At 35.2% G+C, this 17,121-nt stretch overlaps 2 protein-coding genes and 1 long non-coding RNA gene across 14 annotated transcripts in view; 1 reads left to right on the forward strand and 2 right to left on the reverse strand.

Moving 5' to 3' along the window:
* The window catches only part of LOC136033883 (uncharacterized), a 611,411-nt gene that overhangs the window by 282,817 nt on the left and 311,473 nt on the right, over positions 1-17,121 (forward strand). The gene's annotated exons all lie outside the window — the stretch shown is intronic.
* LOC136034158 (uncharacterized) lies at positions 22-7,800 on the reverse strand. Its single transcript, XM_065715341.1, has 3 exons — positions 7,741-7,800; positions 6,757-6,999; positions 22-2,376 (listed from the first exon to the last, which is right to left on the reverse strand). Exons 1-3 carry the CDS (start codon positions 7,798-7,800, stop codon positions 697-699), a joined length of 1,983 nt encoding a protein of 660 aa, XP_065571413.1. The 3' UTR covers positions 22-696.
* On the reverse strand, positions 9,453-15,261 carry LOC136033880 (uncharacterized). The gene is made up of 2 exons (XR_010619045.1): positions 12,934-15,261; positions 9,453-12,834 (listed from the first exon to the last, which is right to left on the reverse strand). It is a non-coding gene; the product is annotated as an uncharacterized LOC136033880 (long non-coding RNA).

Below are 17,121 nucleotides of genomic sequence, written 5' to 3' on the forward strand. Positions count from 1 at the left end.
CAAAACCGATAGTAATCGACATTAAAATAAAAACTTCCAGAAAAAAATCTGCAACTTGTCACCTAGCATTAGTAATTTTTTTCATATAAAATATTATATATTTTTCAAAAGAATACCTTTCTTATTGTCGAGGCTGGATTTAACTAGGTTATCACAACTGTGGTCACTATGAAATGTATTTGGCAGCTTATGAATAAAGCTATTGGTTACCTTCTAAATTGCATCACTCAGTGATGTAATTCATCATTAAAAGTAATTGAACATAATAAGAAATTCCCTGTTATTTACTTAGATTTTATTAGATCCCATTACCATGTAATTATAACTCTGCACGAGTTTGGAAATATTTGTAGACCTTTGAATTGATTTTGAACGTACATACATCAGCACATGTCAGATATTCGTAGTAATGGAGGTCAGAGGCCGGTAAATACTCAAGATGTTCCGGGGTAAGCTCTTGCATTTGTAAGATGAATATAATCTATATTTGCGTGTAACAGTAATTCTAAGTTTATTTATTCATTTTCTTTTATTTCATGATACTTTTTTATCTATAGACATGGATAGCCTATTTAGCTAAATTATTTAAATAGCCTAATAGCCAAATTATTTCGAAAAAAATCAAGCTATGTTCTGCTTGTCATAGCTACACACAAAAACACTGACAAGCGAGAAAACACCCTAGCTTTACTTCCACTAAATGTTTGTTTCTACTTTGACTTTTTTCTTTGTATGCGCTTTTCTAAAGTAGAAAAGAATAATTTCAAGGAAAAATGCTAGTAACGCTACAGCTATGCAAAAGCCCAACAGTGAGAATAAACTAACAAGATCTTCAAGGGTTAATGCTTCTCCATTAGAAAGTAAAAGAGGCTTTTCGCACTGTTCCGCATAATCTTTGAGCGTGAAATCCGCCAAGGTTTTTTCAATAATACCCGATTCTAGTAGTCTTAAGACTATGTCTTGTAAAGGTTCTGTTAAAGAACTATTTTTTCTCAGCAATGCTACACCCACAGTTGAATAAATGACTTCATGTCCTAGCCAAAACCTACAGTAACCTTGTTCTCGTTTGTCTTGGCCCATTGGTGATCTCAGAGAATCCTTACCAGAAAAATAGGCATACTGATCCTCCAGAACCATGTTTAAAGATTTCTCATATGTGACGCTTCCCAGATCATTATTTTTCACACTCTCAGCGATTATTTGTCCGTAACCAGTAGTAATTGATTTAATCCATTCGCTTACCTGGCCTGTTTTAGGAACGTATTTGTAATCATTTTCCACTAGATCCTTAGCTGTTAGAGGACCTTGAATTGGAACGGGAACTATGGCAGAAGCATAAAAATTTCTAGTATATAAACTTCCGATTATAACAGCTGTTAAACACCATGCACCTACAGCGATTCTTATCCCTGACGTGGCTGGTACAGGAAGTCCAGAACGACTTAACACAATCCCTAGTATGGACATTCCAACTTCTAAATAGGAATGTTTGGGTCTTACAAGGTGTCTAGGTGTTTGAACATAAATGACATTTTTTAGAGATACAATAAACCATATGAACAGCGTCATTATTCCGGTTGCTAAAACAATGAGAATCCAAGCAGTTATGGAAAAAGGGTCAAAAACTGCAAATCTTTTTAACATATCACCTTTTCTTGGGTATCTTGTTAAGAATGTAATATGGCCTGCTTCATGGCCGGCAATAGCGTATACATAGTCAAAATCTTGAATTTTTTCAGCACTTAATCCTTGGATACTGATATCAATTTCTGCTTTTCCAGAATTCAGATGATTGAGACCATAAGTATAGTTCCCATTTTCATCTTTGTATCCTGTAAAATAAAATTGGTCGATTCGGTTTGGTGTGAATTTCAACTTCTCTGCAACTAACTCTGCTGTTTTCCATAAGGCCCCTTTAAATCTATAATCGCCATTTTTATTCACAATAATATCGATATAAGGTATGTTTTCGGTAGTAACGAAAGGGAGTACTGTTCCCGCCAAGTGTGCTTTTTTATGTTTCATACTTATGTCTATGTCAATTAGAATTATAGAGACACTTTTTTGGGGCTTCATATCCATCAGAAAAGAATTGATAAGTCTTAAACCCTTTAAGCTATCAATTACAAGTTTCTTCGAGTTCCCAAAACGACAAGTATTTTTAACAGTGGAAATTATAGTGATCTTTCGGGACGAAACTTCAAACTTCCGTACGAGTTTCATAATCGGTACGCAGTTGACTAAGATGATTTCAGAGTTGTGGGATTGCCATCTGTTTGAATTAATTTTTCGTAAACCACCAGAGCTTGCTATAAGACTCAAGGCCTGCAGGAATGGTGGGGAGTCCTCTTTTATCTTCTCGTCTACAAAGACTGTCTGAAAATATATTAAAAGATATCGTAAAAAGAGTTATGTTGTGGCATTGCAAGGTATGTATAACCAATTATGGGAAAACTAATTCCTATCTATCATCTTCTCCCTTAAAAAAACAAAGTTGTTTTAAGAAATTAATCATAACTAAGTTAAGGAATGACAAGAATTTACTGCAGTAGTGGGCTCTTAACACTAGTCAACTTTATATCACAGGAAAGGAATCAGTACTTTACATAGAAAAAAATTTCTATTTCCCGTTTTGTAGACTGAAATCAACACCATACCTTAACGAAACGCCTTCTTAATCGGAATTTTTGGTCTTATTACTTAACCTACCTTAGACAAACTCTGCTTCTTGGGTAGGTAACTGAATTTTCCTTTCTTTTTGTTGATGAATTAAATTTTCAAAGAATAAACAGATCCCTTAAAAATGCAGAAAATCTCAGCAGCTTGGGCCTTCGACCCTCGCATGCTTGTTATATGGACGTCACATATCTGATTTTTTTTTTATAGATAATTCGGATTTTTTTTAACCTTAGTTTGCATTCTCATGGTTTCTTAATTATTCTGCATAAGTTTCACGCTTCTAAATTGCGCAGCTTGGTTGCAAATCAGATACAGATCTGAAGTGCTGCATCTGTAAAAAAAAAACATATGCCTTCCATTTCTTTGCCTCCCCACCCATGCCTGTTTTTTTCTTTTTCTGTCACTTTATGTGGAAGGGACGGTTATAGAAACTTGGGAAGGGGACCGTTTGATTGGAAACGAAAAGTTCTAGTCTCCTTTTTAAGAGTCGAAAGTGACTGGAGGACATGCAACCCTCTTCCCATATCCTTTTCTATAACTCTTCCCACAGTTTCCCAAGCCGTCCGAATAAAACTTTGAGATTGTCGATTGGTCAAATAAATGTGCCTCCAGGGACGATACAACCCCCATGGCACCTGAGGTAAGGACTGTAAATTATACGAAATACCATTCTTTACAAGTATGTTTCACAGTGGGAAATGGGTGCATAGTTGATCATGACTCTCCAGTTGCCAGAAACTTTCAAAGATCCTTCCACGGATTAAAAGCATCGTATACTTTGTTTTTGAAGGGGGAAGGGGACCCATAGGAGGGGTATATCTTGTTGTCTGAGGAGTCCCGAAAGCGGGCAATTTTTCATGTTTCTATTCATTTCAAAATTTACAACCACAAGTACTTTGGCCAAAAGGCCTTTAATATGCAAAAAACTGTTTTAGAGCACCCCCCCCCCTAAAAAAGAAGTCTAAATGTAGTTTTCTTTATTAGTTCGAAACTCATATCCTTAAGTCCTGAGGCAAGGGAACCCAATGTGTAAGACAAATAGAAGCGAAACCTCGGTTCTCCCCCCACAAACCTGGCCTGAAAAAGAGCCAGAAAAGGGCCAAAAGTTATTTCCCTCGGCTACTTCTCATGGAAGAGCTGGTCAAGGAAAATCGGAAGGGGGTCATTCATCTGAAAATTACAAGCTTTAAGGACTGAAAGTGATTAAAGGACACACCATCCCGTGCTTTTTTTACTAATCAGCTGCATTTCCTCCAAGTGTCGACATAACCCCTCAGCCCTAGGAGAAATGGCCCTAAATAATGCAAACTACGCATTATTCATCAATAGGCTTTAGTAGAAAAGGTAGCCATGTGGATGGAGGTAAATTGAAAGACACTTTGCGCATCTGTGTCATCGAATACTGAATTTGTTATATCACGAGAATGGCTGAGGAAATGAAGCTAAAACTCTTAGGGTTTTGGATAGTCATGAGTTGAAGGAGAGGGTAGCCTGTTTATCAAAATACCATATTTACATTATCTGGAGGAAAAGATGGAGGATGGAGTTAAAACTTTTATGTGGAGCAGGAGAAGAAATGGGATGGATGGAGACGGGGCTTCAAATTTCGTGTTAGCAGGAGGAAGGGGCTCAAGATATTTTTTCTTCATTCAACCTAAACGTGTTTGCAAAGTAAGCCACTATGGGACTAAAAGTCTTTTCAATGCTAATTAGATAGGTAAATCAAAATGCATCATGTGTTGCCACAGTGTCTTGGGTCAGCTAGAGGGATCAGGTCTAAGCTTTCAAGGGAGTTCTCTTTTTGGGGCAGGAGGGCATGAGGACCTCCAATTATAACTTGGGAAGGGACAGAGGAAGACCAAACATACTTTGCATCAAATCTGCCTAAAAGTTTTGGCACTTTAAGCCTCTGTGGGACTCAATAAAATGCAATGTAAATTGAAAGACACTATATTTAAAGACACTATATTTATCTGGAATAGCTAAAAAAAAAAAAATTGTGTGGGACATCTATTTGAAACTTTCAGGAATGTTGGGGGGGGGGGTCAAAATTACCGTCAATTTTGACTATGAAAAGAGTACAGAGGATAATATGAAGGCACTGCGTATTCAGACCATCAAATTAGTATGTCTTGCTTATCTTGAGAATTGCTTAGGGGAAGGAGTTTTTAGAGCATTTTTGTTTCCTTGAGGTCTGCTTGGCCCCGTATAAGTGCTCTGTAAGTTACAAGCCATCAAAGACTAAACAAATTATGGGTCCATTTTCGTATATTAAGAATAAACATAGCCAAAAATAGTTTCAAATGTGTTTCCTCTATAGGAGTTTTGATCTCGTGTGTGAATTATAATACCGTCTTTTCATCTACCTTGATATTTATTCAAGAATAGATTCCAAGTTCTACAGGGGCTAAAAGTGTCAAAACTTTCAGACAGATTGTTAACACAAATTTGTTGGCCTCGAACTCCCTCTCTTTAAATAAAAAATTTGAATTCCTCTTCGGTCCTCCCAACAGTATTAGATTTTTAGCTCAATTCACACAAGTTGACCCAAGATGTTGTAGACATGCTTATTTTGATAGCCCGGATACATTTCTTTTGATTTACCTCTGCCTTTTCACCCAAATCAAAATTTGAGGTCCCCTTGGCCTCTCAGCATCCCCTGAAAATTTCAACCCGGTCTTCTAAGCTTTTTTGAGAGAATGTAGATAAATTGAGCACACATCTTTTCTTTCGGTCTACAGTATTTTTAGGTTTTTACACTTACCTCCTCTTCCCTATACCCATGATCTTTTCTTCATTTTATGCACTTCGTCCTATTTTGTTCTGGATTTGTTAAATTTTTCTTTGTTACGCCTTTTTATATTTGTGTTTTGGCTTTTTCCATCACATTTAGTTTTTTGATTATTTTCCTTTCTCCTATTTTAACTTTATATTAGCAATTGTCCAATCTTAACATTTAGTTTTGACACCTTCTGCAGTTACTAGTTTTGTAATTCCGACGGAAAATTTTCTTTCAATTTGTTTGAATTTTCGATAATGGGTAAACGTCATTAGTCATTTTATTTTTCTTTATGCTTAACTATTTCGAAAAATTGCCAGCAAAATTGGTCTTTTCATTGATTACATCTTATTCTATGGCTTTCCAACAAAACACAGAAACTGTAAAAAAAACTAGTAACTTTTGTGCATACATTATAATGGCTGCAAATTAGTAGCTTTGTTTTTTGGAACCATCCGAACACGAATGGACCCATCCTCAAATGAACCGAACAATCCTGAAGCAAAATTGTGGGTATGGGCTAAAGGTAAGGGTATTTATGGCAACTACCACCAAAAGGAAAGAAATGGAAGAAATAAATTTAAAAAGCTTGTTTACTTTCTGTATATTGGAGCATCTCACCCGATCAGAGCAGACAAGTACGAAAATTTCAATAATAATGAGGATCATTTCGATAGTGATCAAACTTTTCGCGAAATAAAACTGAATTTTGCTTATTGTAAAATTCGCTTTTCAATACTCTACTGAATAGACACGCTATGATGCAATTTAATTTCCATCGCAATTTTCCAATTATGTATCAACAAAAGATTTTGTGGTTTAACTGTGAAAATACTTGACCATTGAACTCCCATTTCATGTAAGAAATTTAAAGAACACGAAAATGATCAAACATTAATTGCAAAATCTCATTGTTCCAGTTGTTACATATTTTATAGAAGAAAAAAGGGATTATTACACAAATAAGATCCTGAAAGAACTTGACGACAGTAAAACATATATTTTGGCTCTAAATTGTTAAAGACTAAAGCCCATTTGGAGGAGCAGCAAATATTCTTTACGACTGAACTAACGTCTCTTCAATAGCAATTTGCTCTCTATACTCCTCTACGCTAGTGAGTGCTGGAAAAAGAATTAACAGCTTGAAAAGAGAATTCTTGCATTCGGAAATATGTGCCTAAGGAGAACTTTAAATATAAGCTGGCAACAGAGAGTTAGTAGCTCTGAAATTCGTAATAGAACTGGCCAGTCTGTCATTACTGCTGTTCTAAGGAAGAAGAGATGGACATATTTAGTACATGTACTCCGCGTGAAGGAAGGTCGCCTTCCTCGGACAGTCTACGACTTGAAACCCGACCACAGAAGAAGACAGGGTCGTCCAAAAACACTTTGTGGCGAACTTTTAACCGAGACCTGAGGATGGCTGAGACTTTGTTAATACCTGAATGGGAAGAAGTCACCGCTGCAGTATTGCTCCGGGACGAGTAAAGAGACTTCGTCGACGCCCTGTGCGACACTAATGGCGCCGGAGGAACTAAGGTCTAAGGTAAATTATTTAAAATTTAACAATTTACAAAAAAATTTAAAATTTAATTCCTAGAGGTACTTTACAGTTCTATTACTCAGGACATTTCTCTTCTTCTTTTTTTTAAAATCAGGAAATAAGTCAACCTCATTATGATATAGGAGTCAAAACTCACTTTTCAGCAATCAAAATTCACAAGTCAGACACAACAAGTCTAAATATAACTCATTTTCATAGTTTACTATTAATTCCTAACAAGTCTTTGACTTTCTGAAGTGGTTCTTTTGTATATTGATGATATATATAATAAAAGTCTCTCTCGCTCAAAAATTCCCCACTAAACTCATTGTTTAACCTCTGGCCATAACTATTAACTAAATGTCTTTTCGTCTTTTTTTGGCTCCCTTTAAACTCATTTTTCCTTTTTTGTCTGAGAACACTTTGCGTCTTTGAAGATTCGCTGATTAGTTAGTGTCCGAAAAATCCACGTCGGCGGATGAACCATCCAGGAAATCAGACGACAGTAAAAAGACATCCGTGAATGTCTTTTAGCTTGAATTGAATACTCGTTGATCAGCTACGCAGGCAACACTTTTGGTCTGTATTGTCATGATTGGTCAAAACCTCGAAAAGAAACTGCCCACTTAAACATAGCGTCTTTGCGTTTTTCTATCTCTACTAATTTTTACCATTTATCAGAGCAGATCAATAATAAAGTTCCTTATCATTTACAAGTGCCAGTGTTTTATCTTCTCACCTTGTTTATAGATTTTCGAAGTTCGCTATGATCTTTGTCATAGGAAGAGCACTCTCCCATGTTATTGGGATATCTTGTATGAGAGAAGATATCTGGAAGCACAGCTCGGAAGTTTGAGCCAGTTTTTGAATACAGATTAAATTACCGGTTCAGTTATACCTAAACGAGCATCCCCTTCCTCCCAGCCTAGCATCAAGCGTGGTGACCTGAAGCGACGTCCAAGGGAGACTTTCAACGAGATGTTTTCTCCTTCAAGAGCAATTCGGTAGGTTATGAGGACATAACCATGCCAGTCGTAATTGAATTAGGTCGTTTTCTTTAGAGGAATGGAGTGTAGGCGTCCCTACACGCCATCATATTGCCATCCAATACTGGTAGAAATCTCCAATAGTGAGAAGATTGAAAACTTGGAGAAATATATTTTTGCTACTGTCTAAAGTGATGAAATATTCTCTTTCCGAAACACATCAAAATTGTTCTTTTCTTTCAAATTCCACTCTTTTTCCAAATTATCAGTGCTTTTAAGCTTTGAAATAGGAAATAGTGGGTAAAATTCTTCCGATCCTAGATTTTTTACCACGGGACGGGAATCATCCTATAGAACACATCCTTTAGAACATTTTGCTAACGATCTGACAGTCCATGCAGCTGTCTATAAACACGAATAAGCTTTTCTGTGCCTACAATCGGATCCCCAACGAAAAACGGTCTGATACCTTGATGGCCAATTTCAATGCATCTGAAACCAAGGAACCACTAATCTTGATCGAAGATATCGTCGACGTCCTGATTTCCTTAATCAACGATAAAGGTATCAAGAGAGTTGACAAACTTCGTTCTCCTGGAATACGTCTCTCGTTAGACCTCTCTTGGGGTACACATCTCGATCAGTTCCGATTCTCCTGCACGAGAAAGCTGAGTTTGACTCTACGTTCTGAGAACCCGTCGCCATCCTTTTCAATAATATCTCTGGGCAAGTTTTGTATATTTAACCTATTGTCTAACATATGTGCTCTCTTTTTGTAGGGGCTCCCGAAGTCCAACTGGCCCCGGTCCAGAGATTTTAAAATAAAGCCTCAGGGGCACGCCGTAGTAATGGCCACAAGTTCTAAGCGGTCTGGCACCATGAAAGATGTCATAACTAAATTCCAGGTCACTTTTTGTAAATGTTAAATTGGAGCAATTTTTCGGAAACACGCAACATGTGGCTAACAAATCTGAAAGATAATTCATTGATTTTGCATGGTTTCTATTTAGAAAGAGTTCAAAAACGAGTTTTTCTTTTAGTCTCCACCCCTAATTTTAAACCCAGATTGTAACTATCTCGTTTAAATTATGTCCAGTTCAAACGCGAGACCTGTTAGACATCTATGTCGAGGCATGATCACTTTCGACCAATCCTAATTTGCTTCCTCTCTTATAAGCCGCCCTCATTGGTCCAAAGTGATGATGTCTGGACATTTGATGTTTAGCTAAACACACGTGAAAGCGGAGCTTAAAAAAGACTCACTGCATCAATCCGTCTCTCATAGCAACATTACGAAAGAATATGTTAATTACTCAGTTTCAGAAAAATGGGACTCAAAAGTTATTATAATAACGTTTATTATATCATTCATTTTATATTTTATTATTATTATACAATAAGCATTGATAATGCATTAAAATAATATCTTAGACAGCTAATCCCTTACAAAGGTCAATAAAACATATTTGCTGTCCATATTTATTCAAACCAAACATTCTAACAAAAGTGCAATTATAAGAGCCGAAAATAGAACACCAAAGGATTTTTGGTTAAAGAATATAAGGAATGAGTCGCTAAATTAGAGCATTGATCTCCAACATGATTATGCCTATTAAAAATCGGCTGATCCTTCCCATCACTAGTTTATCACTAAAACGCTGGCTTTTATAACCATAAATAAGAAAAAAAACTTTTGACTTAATGTACACACTTAAGACTACTAGAAAATGAAACTTATTCACAATTAAATGCACAATTCGGGCTCATACATAAAATATACTTAATAAGCTTAATTCTTGCAAGTAAACTAATGTTACAGAAGTGGTTATACTACACCATCTCTGCCATGTTTTACAAGGGTGTTCGGGATGCCAAACTGATAAAACTCTATAAAATAAATGTTGAAGGAAAGCAGCAAAATAAGAATGGCCGATTGGATTAAGAAAATAGATGGCATAAAATCTGTCATAAAGGTGACATAATATCCGTTGATTTAATCTCTTTTTTTTCTAGTCAAGGGCTGGTTGCTCAGTTTCAGGAAATTTAATTTGGAATATGCAAAGCTAGGAATCCATCTAACGTTTAAAAGCTAAATCATCAAAAGAAAAAATTCCAAATTTGGATCCTAGAAGGTCCATGCAATTATACTATATATTGATTTTCACATTGTCAATACACCTGGGAAAATAAAAAAGCTTAAGGAAATGTTCGAGACTCACAATGTAGTTCGGATCTTTCACTTATCTATAGGCAGATTGTTTAAAGTAATTTGCATAAACATAATACAAGCAGCTAAGAAGCAAATCAGTAGCTCAAAAATGACCTCCCTCTATTGGAGTTGTAAGATTGAAAGTAAATTGTAAATATCCCGATATGACTTTGGCAAAGATCTTTCATTATTACTGTTGTAAGCAGTGATACCAGATGTCTGGTTTAAAATTACGCCACCATAAAAGTGAAAATGCACCAAAAGCGCCCTTTTTACTACTGAAAAGCGCCGAATGAACGATTTCCCCTAAGAAAAATTCTACGTAAAACTGCCTCCAAAAGCCACCAAATGGCCCCATCAGGCAATCCTGGTTGTAAGTATTTTATGAAGAAGAAAATATATGAACCATTCCAAACTTTACAAGAAACTTATTTCGCTAGTTAAAAATTAAATAAAAAAGGAGTTTCTCAACTTGGGTATTTCAGTAGAGACAAATCTTTGCAACATTATTACATGTTTTAAAAATACCAGAGAAAGGGTCCATGATTTCGTCTTGTTCGGAAAGGGGTCAATTGACTGGAGAGGGTTAGATATGTCTGAACGAAATGAAAACAAATTCGTTTCTCTCAAAATCTCAACGTAAGAAAATGAGCCCGCTCTCAGTTTTAATAATTTACTATCTGAAACGGACCTATTAGCTTTGTCTGCAAGAAATGCTTTTATACATTCATTTTTGCTCAGTTCATTCTTGGCATTTTATACTGAAGCTCTAATCATCTTCCTCCATCGGATCCGAACATTTATTTATACGTTACGTGAGCCCCGTTATATCACTAACACATATTTTAAAGTAAAATCCTAAAAAGGATCTTCATTCAGCATTTCCTCAAACCTTGTTCCTACACTGAATAGCGCTGCATTAAATACATAAGGTTTCTTTGTTTAGGCAACTTAAGTTCTCTTAGTAGAATTTTGCGTTTCACGCAGAAAAAAATTTAAATATTACTTCACAAAAACTGTTTATTAAGAAAGACCGGATTGCATGTTTTTTTTTGCAGACAATGTTTAGTTAGACAACCCTTACAAGTTCAGTCCCAACCCTCCCAGGAACGTAATGAGGTATTACGCAAAAATGGGCAAGTGATGAAAAGTCCTGATTTAATTTTTCGATAGTAAATAAATATACAAAAGAAAAAGAAATAGTTTTACAATCGATGAAATCACTGTTGACCAGTATTTTCATATAAAACCAGGCGTCACAAGAGAGTCACATCAAAAGTTACTTTCACCCAATAACATTAGCCGAGGATACGAAATAAACAGGCTGATCAATGCCAAAGCCCTGTGACTGACGGCAATCAGGATAGGAATATTTAAACTATAAACTGTCGGGATAGGGATATTTCAATTATAAAGTCTAGATATATTCATTCTAAGAATATGAATGACATTCGAAGGTAAATGAGTAGGAATTTTTCCGAGGTACCCCCTCTTTCAAAAGAGGGGGGGGGGGTAATTAAAACCGTAAATAAGCAGACATTATATGACAATTACAGTGGAAGTGTTGGAAAACACTACAAAATGTTCTTTTTCAGGGGGTGAAGGGCTACCTTAGATTACTTGTATATATTATTTGGTTCATTGGCAGATAGACATACTGAATTTGCACAGCAACTTCTATTTCAACATATATAAAATAATGACAGGCTTAAATCCTAAAATTGTGAAATAACAAAGTTGTAATACAGGACTCGCACATAAATTTAAAATTTGGTTTGTTGGAGAGAGGAAGGACTAGAATGAAATAAACCATATACAAAAACTAAAATGAAACTAAATTTACCGGTATATTTCAAACGAAAAGAAAATAGGTAATAGGAAAGTGCTGAGACAACTAAAACCTTTTATAAATTTAGAGAAAAAAATTTGACGTATATTTGCACATTTTATACACTACAGTGATCCATGGCAGTATTTGCTTGCAATTTGAAAAATTTGAATAAATAAAATATTAGCAGAAGAGGCTGAGAAATACAAATAACAATGTTCAGCCGAAGTATACGCTGCTGGAAGTAGCTAACCGTCCGTAAAGTTTCATAGACCATTCACGGGAAAATAAAATCTCAAGAAGTAAGTTTATTTTTAGACCAAAGCAAAGCGAAATAAGGCAGGTAACTGATTCACAACTTCATTAAGGATTGATGTCACGGTGCTGACACCTCTGGATTCGGCTTTGTCAGCATTTCAAGAGAGGGATTTTCCCTTCTAGTAGTGAATAACAGCATATACAAGGAAAATTTGGCAGATTTTCAAGACAGGAAAAAAAAACTTTTGGTGTCAAAGGCTTCATTTTCGAACTTTTTCTGCAGGACAAATAAGGACGTCTAATGTATTGGAAAAGTACAATTCGTTTAAACATCTAAAGAACCTATATAGACCGTGATAAACGAACTATAGGCTATTGATATATCCAGAGTGTTCAGTTTACGAGAGTAGGGTACAAAAGTACAGCCCGCCTTAACATCTAAAGAACCTATTTAGACCGTGATAAACGAACTATAGGCTATTGATATATCCAGAGTGTTCAGTTTACGAGAGTAGGGTACAAAAGTACAGCCCGCCTTAACATCTAAAGAACCTATTTAGACCGTGATAAACGAACTAAATTGACAAATTCCGAGTGTTCAGTTTACAAGAGTAGGGTATAAAAGCACAGTCCGCCTAACATCTAAAGAACCTATTTAGATCGTGATAAACGAACTATAGGCTATTGATATATCCAGAGTGTTCAGTTTACGAGAGTAGGGTACAAAAGTACAGCCCGCCTTAACATCTAAAGAACCTATTTAGACCGTGATAAACGAACTATAGGCTATTGATATATCCAGAGTGTTCAGTTTACGAGAGTAGGGTACAAAAGTACAGCCCGCCTTAACATCTAAAGAACCTATTTAGACCGTGATAAACGAACTAAATTGACAAATTCCGAGTGTTCAGTTTACAAGAGTAGGGTATAAAAGCACAGTCCGCCTAACATCTAAAGAACCTATTTAGACCGTGATAAACGAACTATAGGCTATTGATATATCCAGAGTGTTCAGTTTACGAGAGTAGGGTACAAAAGTACAGCCCGCCTTAACATCTAAAGAACCTATTTAGACCGTGATAAACGAACTAAATTGACAAATTCCGAGTGTTCAGTTTACAAGAGTAGGGTATAAAAGCACAGTCCGCCTAACATCTAAAGAACCTATTTAGATCGTGATAAACGAACTATATCCAGTGTTCAGTTCATAAGAGTAGCATTGTATAATGTCACATAATATTCTCTGAACTAACACAGCCAACTCGCCTGGGGATATTCGAAAGATATAATGTGACATTTTATAAAACCCACTTTAAACCTTTGTTAAATTCAGAACGCTAGATCTAGATTTATTACATGAACAAATTAATATAGACAACGAATAGCAGTAATGAAAGCATGGAAACAGGTACCAAGCATCTAACAAGAGTGCTGGAAACAATGGTAATCAATCAATCGATTGAGAGATGCAAAAATACCAGTTTTCACCGGTTTGACCTTCTTTCTGTACCTCGATAAACCTTTGCTGGTGGCGTGGAAGGAAAACAAATGCTGTCTCTGGTCTATTATAGATTAACACCTTTGTGGATTCAATTGATTTTCCATTTTTGTTCGATTCTAGAGATACTGAGATGTTTCTATTAGTACACAGCATCTAGCTTCATTTTCACTTGCAGGAAAAGTTGGAGAATTAAGTTTTGGTGCAATAAAGTTTTTTCTCCACATTTGTGATGTGGACTTTCCTAGCATAAAACCTTCGCTAGTAACAGGTGAAAATACCATAGAGCATTTTTTCTTAGTTTTACCGCTATTCCTACAACACTTATATACTGTGACGTAGCGTCTTTTGTCTTTTGACGGGTGAAAATCAGCCTAAAATAAATCTGCATCTTCATGTGGATTACAGTAAATTGTCGAGGATGAGGCCAGAAACGGCAGATGGGTAGATCTGTGACATATTATTTGTCTTAATTTCTTTATTTTAACTGGAGATCGTAGAATAGCAGAATAAAATTTGGCCTCCGTGCATATGACAAGAAAATTAACACTTTTCTTCTACATTATTCTTACACAAAACTAATAAGCAAGCTAATTGACATTGACGAGCCTGATGTAGGTCTATTTGATATAAGACACTAATACATACGTACATTTACAAAAAGAAAAGAAAATTAAATACCTTTTTAATATAAAATTGCTAAAAAAGAAAAATAGTCTTCCAAAACCATCCAAGGTGTATTTTTTAACACATAAGAGTTAAAAAGAAGTTAAGGTTAAATATATAGTATTCTTCGAGCAATAAATATCTTCAGTCTACAAATACTAGACTGGATAACTTTAAATGTTATTTAAGAAAAATTTCCAATTAGAAATGGTGAATTATAACTTTTGCTTAAATATTACGTTTTTCATACTTTCACATTCGCATTTTAATTCCCACTACCGAAAGCAGATAACAATTTTTTCACAGTTTTTTCCCAACAAAAATAAGGCACATGTTTTTGGACTTGTAAGTCTCACCAACACCCCTCCCCCTCAGCAGATTTCTTCACCATATGGGCTAAATTAAATGCAATGAAAAGCATATAAAATACAATACACAAATAAAACAATTTCCGCTTATCGTTATGCACCGTCTACACTACAAACGTTTAATCTGCGTGGATACATATTTATACATACGGACACACAATCCTTTTCCTCCCTAAAGAACTCTCAGACTAATGGACTATGTCTTATAAGATTAGTCAAATCAGAAACCGCTCATCAGAAAAAAGCAAACTCAGTTGTGTCTAAACACGGGTTAATATCCAAATTCCCAATCACAAACAGGGTGCCAATTAGCGATGGAGGGAGACTCCTCACGCAACTCCCCTCACTAGATCTTTTTTCCTTCGGACTTAGAAAATTACTTTTTTGGACATTTCAAAAAAAAAGATCTTTTGCTCTTCAGACTTAAAAAATTACCTTTTTGGGCAGTTTCACTAAAAAAAAAAAAAAAAAAAAAAAAAAAAAAAAAAAAAAAAAAAAAAAAAAAAAAAAAAAAAATCTTGCCTTTGTTTTGATCTCATCCATAAACGAGTATATGCAACACAAGATGGGTAGCTCATATTTCTGACAGCAAGGCTGTTTGGAATAAAAGCCACTTCTTTTGAAGCTAGACTCAGGCATTTGGTTGAAAACACTTAAAGGTATACTTGTTAACTACCGACACTTAACTCAATTAGGTCCAGTAGAACCTAAAAATCTTATTGGTGGATTGAAATCCAAACATCAAGTCCACTAGATTGAGTTACTCAGTAGTTTTTGCTATAAATGCATTTACAATTTTTATTCTCACGATTGCAACTTTTGCAATATATATATCACAACTTTGCGTTTATTGACAAAAACAAAATATAAAGTTGGATCAGAATGTTAAAGAATAAGGGGAGGGAGAAAATATTTACAAATTTGAAAAACTATGAAGCCAAACTTCTTTCTACGATATTTTAAATGTCAGTATTAGCATCTCAATATGCTTTTTTACTAATGAAGTAAGTTATTATATGCAAAATATGCTCTATATCATGATTTATATAATCACAATTTTTTTTTAAATAATACTAGGAGTTTAATTTTCAACTGCACTTATATTAAGTATATACTGTAGAGGACGAGAGAAAATTTCGGGCCGTGACACGACTTTTGCTAAGGCCCAAAATGGAAGAAAAGATCTTTAATATGGATAGTTGTGATAAGTTGAGGTACAACGGTTGGACTCATTTCAAATGTCGAGGCTAGAGACAAAAATCATAGCTCTTTTTTTCTATCAGCAGCCCACACTAAATCTTACAGAACAACAACTGCTTTAACAAGAGTTCTGGTTTTGAATGTGTTGAAAAAAGGACTGTGAACCAACATATACATAGATTTACATAAAATAAAAGAGAAATTTGATAAGAAATAAACTTGAAACATCACCAGTAAGGCACCATAGTTTAAAAAGAAAGGCACTTTAAAAGAAGACCGTTCCGACAATAAACGACTATCATTCAGCACAGAGGGTGTTACAGTTATGATAAATATAGCCAACATGGCCTAGCTTATACTTATTCTAAAAGCCACCATTTGAAAAGTAAATCAAATCTACAGACTTTTGGTGTAAGGATGTTTTGGTTTCAAAGAGGATGACAGTTAAGCGGGTAAATATGGCAAAAAAAAAATTACCAACCTTTCACGAGCATGTAGCTGTGAAAGCACGTGAAGGTGAAAATGTTGGTCCTACATTTTCAGCCTCTCTCTAACTTTGGAGTCTGCCTGCCTACAGTTTTTAGCACAAAGTTCAGCATAGCAAGTTCAAACTCAACACCTTTCTTTTTCAAGCAGTCTTTATGGAGCTATATTAGCTTAATAATTAGAATACTTATAATCTTTTTATCCAGCAATATTACAAATATATCTTAACTCCTGAAGCAAGTTTGGTACTCAATAACGTACAAATTGATAGCATATAAAATACTTTTTTCCATTTTCTTTATATTTATACATAAACACTTAAGAAGGACAAAATTGGACCCCCTACCTCACTCAGCAATTTTCTTAATTATAGACCAAGCAATTTTTAATGTTATAGCTGCACCAGGTTAAGTACAATTTGAAATAAATTAGCGCTAAGATTAGATGGGCCATCTACAATTATCAATTTTTTTTGGGTTGAGATACTTCCACCCCAGCTCTCTTCAAGGATCGTATTGGTATGTACCTCTGATAAAAGATTATTTTAAGGAAGAACAATTAGAAAATAAGCTCGAATCAATATCTTTATGAAAATGGTTGTAAGGAATGCCACAAGAAAAA

The sequence above is a fragment of the Artemia franciscana genome, chromosome 12, assembly GCF_032884065.1.
Source record: "Artemia franciscana chromosome 12, ASM3288406v1, whole genome shotgun sequence".
NCBI lineage: Eukaryota > Metazoa > Arthropoda > Branchiopoda > Anostraca > Artemiidae > Artemia > Artemia franciscana.